We start from the raw sequence: 5,000 nt of genomic DNA, 5'->3' as shown, positions 1-5,000 counted from the left end.
AGAGGAACACAAAAAAAGACCGAAGACAGGAACCTCACCTGAAGGAGGAACAAAAAAAAAAAAAGAAGATAAAGCGAGTAGGAAGAGGAACACAAAAAAAAAGATCGAAGACAGGAACCTCACCTGAATCAAGTTGTCGTGAAGGACCAGCGTCCGGAGACTGCTGAGCTCCTTGAGGGCGTCGGCAGGAACCTCCGTCAGGAAGTTGGAGGACAGGTCGAGCTCCTCCAGTTTGACGAGCCCTCGGAAAGCCCCGGGCCTTAGGCTGGATAATCTGAGGGCGGGGGGAAGGGGAGGGGGGAGAGGGGGAGGGGGAGTTAGATATGTATGTGTGTGTGATATATTTGGGTAGATTGAGAGGTAAGGTGGTTGATGGGTAGGTTGGTAGGTTGGTTGAGGTGGAATGGTAGGTTGTGTGTGGAAGTGTTGTTGTTTTTATTTTCCTTATTATCGTTTTCTTTGTTATCAATTTTGATTATTCTCACTATGATTATAAAATTATAATGAATCTAATATTAGTAAAGTTGATATCATAATAATAATGAGGATGAGGATGAGGATGATGATAATAATCATAATATTGATAATAATAATAACAATAATGATAATGATGATAATAATAATGATAATGATAATAATAAAAATAATAATAATAACTATAGTAATGATAATGATTATAATAATAATAATAACAATAACAATGACATTAATAATAATAATAACAATAATAATTTTAACAACAGCAAAAATAATAATATCAACAACAAAAAAAAACAATAAAAAAATACTCAAAAGTACTCAAACCAAATGCCAAAACAGCACCACACACCAAACCGACACCCGCCAAAAAAAAAAAAAATAATAAAAAAAAAAAACATCCGCACAACACAAGCCACGCCTTTCCCTCCACACCTTTCACGCCTTTGCCACCTACCTGTTGAAGGAGAGGTCAAGGGTCACCAGTTCTCCCAACTCTTGAAAACCTCCTTCTTCGACGTTCACTATCTTGTTGTGGGACACGTTGAGGAACACCAGGCCGGGGGTCGTTGACAGGGACGATCTCTTGATGTTGTCTGTGGGGATGAATTGGGGGGGTATGGAGGGGGGTAAGGGGGGGATGGGTAGGGGGGATGGGGGGATGGGAGGTGGGGGAGGGATGGGGTTGGGGTTGGAGGAGGTGGGTGGGGTATGGAGGGGATGGGATGGGTGGTAGGGTAGGAGGGGGAGGGGGTGGGGGATGGAGGAGGGGGTGGGGGATGGAGGAGGGGGTAGAGGGGGGTAGGGGAGGGGAGAGGAGGGGGAAGGGGGAATTAGTTATGGTGCTTTGATTTTGGTTTGTGGTGATGAATGATATGATGTGGTAGTGGGGAATGGTAAGTGTTTGTTGGTGGTGTGTGGTTAGAGTGATGGTGGTGATCTGATGATGATGATGATACTACTACTGATAATGAGGTGATGATAATCATAGCACAAGTAATGATGATGATAATGATTCTCTAGCGAGATAGCTTTGTGCAATACACTCACTAACTGTGACATTCATCCAAGTGTCGGCACCTGGAGGCAGTGAGAGACTAGTGAAAATTGAGAAAATTATAATAATGATAATTATTATCATCATTAGTAGTAGTAGTAGTAGTAGTAATATCACTATTATTATTATTATTATGATGATTATTATTATTATTATAATTATAACAATAATCATCATCATAGCAATGATAATGTTGATAACAATAATGATAATGATGAAATAATGATAATGATAAAATAACAATAATGATAGTAACAATATCAACAAGGATACTGATATCAAAAACGATAATGATAATAGTAATGATAATGACAATGGTGATAATGAAGATAACAGTGACAACAATAATAACATTAAATAGTAAAAAGACATCTTGCATGACATTAATTCCTATATAAATACTGATGACTAAAAGGGAAACAATATCACTACTAAAAATACAAATAATGATATCAAATGATAATGACGATATTCAAAAAAAGAAAAAAATAACGCAATAATAATTAATGATATCTATGATCATAAAATTAATCCTAAAAAATAATTATTGCATGAGAATAATTCACTTTACAGCTGACTCTTTCGTAATCAAAACCTTTCATATATACGTTGCAGAACGACATTTGAAATCACATTAACAAAATGACTTTGACGGGAAATACATCACTAATAGTTTTATAAAAAGTGAATACTTAATGTTTCTCTTTTTTTACATTAGTGAATGCTTGTGAGGATTAAATTTGTATTAGGAATTTATGTGGATTTTGTGTTAGATTACAGGTTTTTTTTTCAGGCAATATGGTAATGAGGTGATATCACTCCTTTTAATTATGAATGTGATGATGATGATTGTGATGATTATGGTTATGGTGATGATGATTGTCATGACTATGGTTATGGTGATGGTGACGATGATGATTGTCATGACTATGGTTATGGTGGTGATGATGATGATAATGATAATGATAATGATTATGATTATAATTATGATTATGATGATGATTATGATTATGATTATGTTCATGATCATGATCATGAAGATTATAATCACAAAAAAACTACAATAATCTCCACTATTATCACCAGTGAGCAACTACCTCCCAAACCCCCTCAAGGGCGACCTACCGATATCATTCTCCTCGAGGGTGAGCACCTTCAGGTTGGTCAGGCCCTTGAGTGCGGCCGAGGGCACCGACAAGAAGCTGTTGCCCTCGATGTGAAGGACCTGCAGTTCCTTGAGGGACGTGAGGAGGCCCGTGTCCAGCTCCTTGATGTGGTTGTAGCCAAGGTTCAGCGTCTGGGAAGGGGGGGAAGGGGAGGGGTGGCTTTAAGATGGATGGTGATGGCTTCGGTGGGTGTGGGTGGATGTGGGTGTGTGTGTGAGTTCGTGTGTTTATGCGTGTGTTTGTGATGTGTGTGTATATATATGTATATGTATATGTATATGTATATATGTATATGTATATGTATATGTATATATATATATATATATATATATATATATATATATATATATATATATGTATATATATATATATATATATATATATATATATATATATATATTATATATATATATATATATATACATATACATATATATATATATATATATATATATATATATATATATACATATAAAGAGAGAGAGAAAGAGAGATACAGAGAGATTGTATGTCTTTGTGTTCGTGTGTTCGTGTGTGTGAGAGCAAGTACGAGCCATAACAACTGTTAAAATATATAAATCATTCTCATATTCTCTCCCAGCCTACTTCTCGATGCATGAACAGAACTGAACTATTGAACTGAATATCATTTTCGATATTTTCCTACGACGAATTTGTAAGAGAGAGAGAAAGAGAGAGTGTGGTTTTTTTTTCTGGCTGTCTGTTTAGTACCTGTTTAGACAAATAAACAGGTACTAATTTGAAAAGAAAAATACTACCAAATGATAAGATAAATAAGAATAAAGAAGAAGAAAGAGAAGAAAAGACAAAACACGTAAAGAAAGACGAAAAGAAAAAAAAAATAACAATAAAGAACAGCAAAGGGTAATATAAAAGGAGGTGAAGGAAACAGAGAGAGAAGAGAAAAGGGGAAAAAAACACCGAATGGAAAATAACGAAAAAGAGGAAGGTAAAAAAAAGAGTAAATCAGAACAAGAAGAGGAGAAGAATGATCAGTGCAACAATATTGTTGAAGAAGACGATCAAAATAAATGAGATGATAAAAATAAATACGAAAGAAGGAATATGAAGAACTAGGAAGTAACCAACGCTAATGCTAATAGTGACGGGAATTTCATCATATTGAACCCTTATTGCCAATATTCTATCATCATCCTTATTACAGCAGAAAACAACATGAGATGACCTTGAGTTCATTACGATGGGTCATAGAGAATAATTGAATTAGCTAGGGTATTAGCAATTACGTCTTGTAATGGAAGTGCAAATCATCACTAGATCCATATAAGGAAATGCCTCTAGACCTTCCAAGAAGCCAATCAGTGCTAGTTAACTGTTACGTGACGGAATATTGCAGGACTATTTTAGTAATATAAGTAATCTACTTCTTTTCTCTTTTTTTTTCTCTCTTTTAATATTGATAAAAGAAAATATCAACAATCTTCCAATCACCAACTGCCTCTTCATAAAAAACTATCCAATCAGCAATCTTCATTTCGCGCAGACGAACCAATCACGTAAGTCCTTCCGCATCGGCTGACTAATCAGCGTCAAGAACAGGGAAGGCATCACAATCGACTCGACCAATCACAGAGCGCCATCTCACCTGCAGGGCCGTTAGCTTTGCTATTTCTTGCGAGGCGAAGATCGGGTTGTAGTTATTCCCGAGGAGGTTGTGGTCGAGGCGGAGGTCAAGAAGGTCATCCTCGAGGCCTTCTAGGACGTCCTTGTTGAGGCGACGGATGCCATTGCGTGAGAAGTCGACCTTGAGGAGGGAAAATAATAGAAAAAGAGGATTAAAAAGCGTAACTCATTTAGGATTCTGTTCTGGCCCGGCCATAAAAAAAAAATGGCGGGAAAATGGATGAAATACCTAAATGTCGTGCAAATGAACGAAAAAGAGAGAAGGTAATAATTAGATAATTATGTTCTTCCTGTCGTGTGAGGTGAGGCAAGGGATTAAATGTTTTTATTGATGTAATTAATCTATTAGCATATCAAAGACCGTCGGCAAGATAATCAGATTTTTTTCGTCTATGAAAATGAATTCAAGCGAAGCGGGGCGCACGTCACGTGATATAAAAAGAGCAGTAAAAAAGAAGAAATCTATTTTAGTGATTCCTTTATTGATATAAATGTAAACGAGTAAAATATACATAAGCGGATGACAATAACTTTGAGCATGATGAAAGTGATAATTGATTGAGTTCGAGTTCCAGTAATAAATAATAACCAGAAATAAACCAAGAGCAATTTCATAAAGAATTTACTTAATTGTG

At 36.1% G+C, this 5,000-nt stretch overlaps 1 protein-coding gene across 1 annotated transcript in view; it reads right to left on the bottom strand.

The window, feature by feature from the left end:
- The window catches only part of LOC122245975 (uncharacterized), a 17,305-nt gene that overhangs the window by 8,536 nt on the left and 3,769 nt on the right, over positions 1-5,000 (bottom strand). The window contains exons 4-7 of the mRNA XM_086551984.1: positions 4,328-4,486; positions 2,660-2,831; positions 935-1,073; positions 124-274 (exon numbers count right to left, since the gene is read on the bottom strand). Coding sequence (XP_086408110.1) covers positions 124-274; positions 935-1,073; positions 2,660-2,831; positions 4,328-4,486 — 621 coding nt within the window. The remainder of the gene's footprint in view (positions 1-123; positions 275-934; positions 1,074-2,659; positions 2,832-4,327; positions 4,487-5,000) is intronic.

Source organism: Penaeus japonicus, unplaced genomic scaffold, assembly GCF_977035675.1.
Source record: "Penaeus japonicus unplaced genomic scaffold, GWHDUDI00000001_assembly GWHDUDI00000026, whole genome shotgun sequence".
In the NCBI taxonomy this organism is placed as follows: Eukaryota; Metazoa; Arthropoda; class Malacostraca; order Decapoda; family Penaeidae; genus Penaeus; species Penaeus japonicus.
The sequence above is the reverse complement of the archived record's forward strand: the minus strand, read 5'-3'. Positions and strand labels throughout refer to the sequence as shown.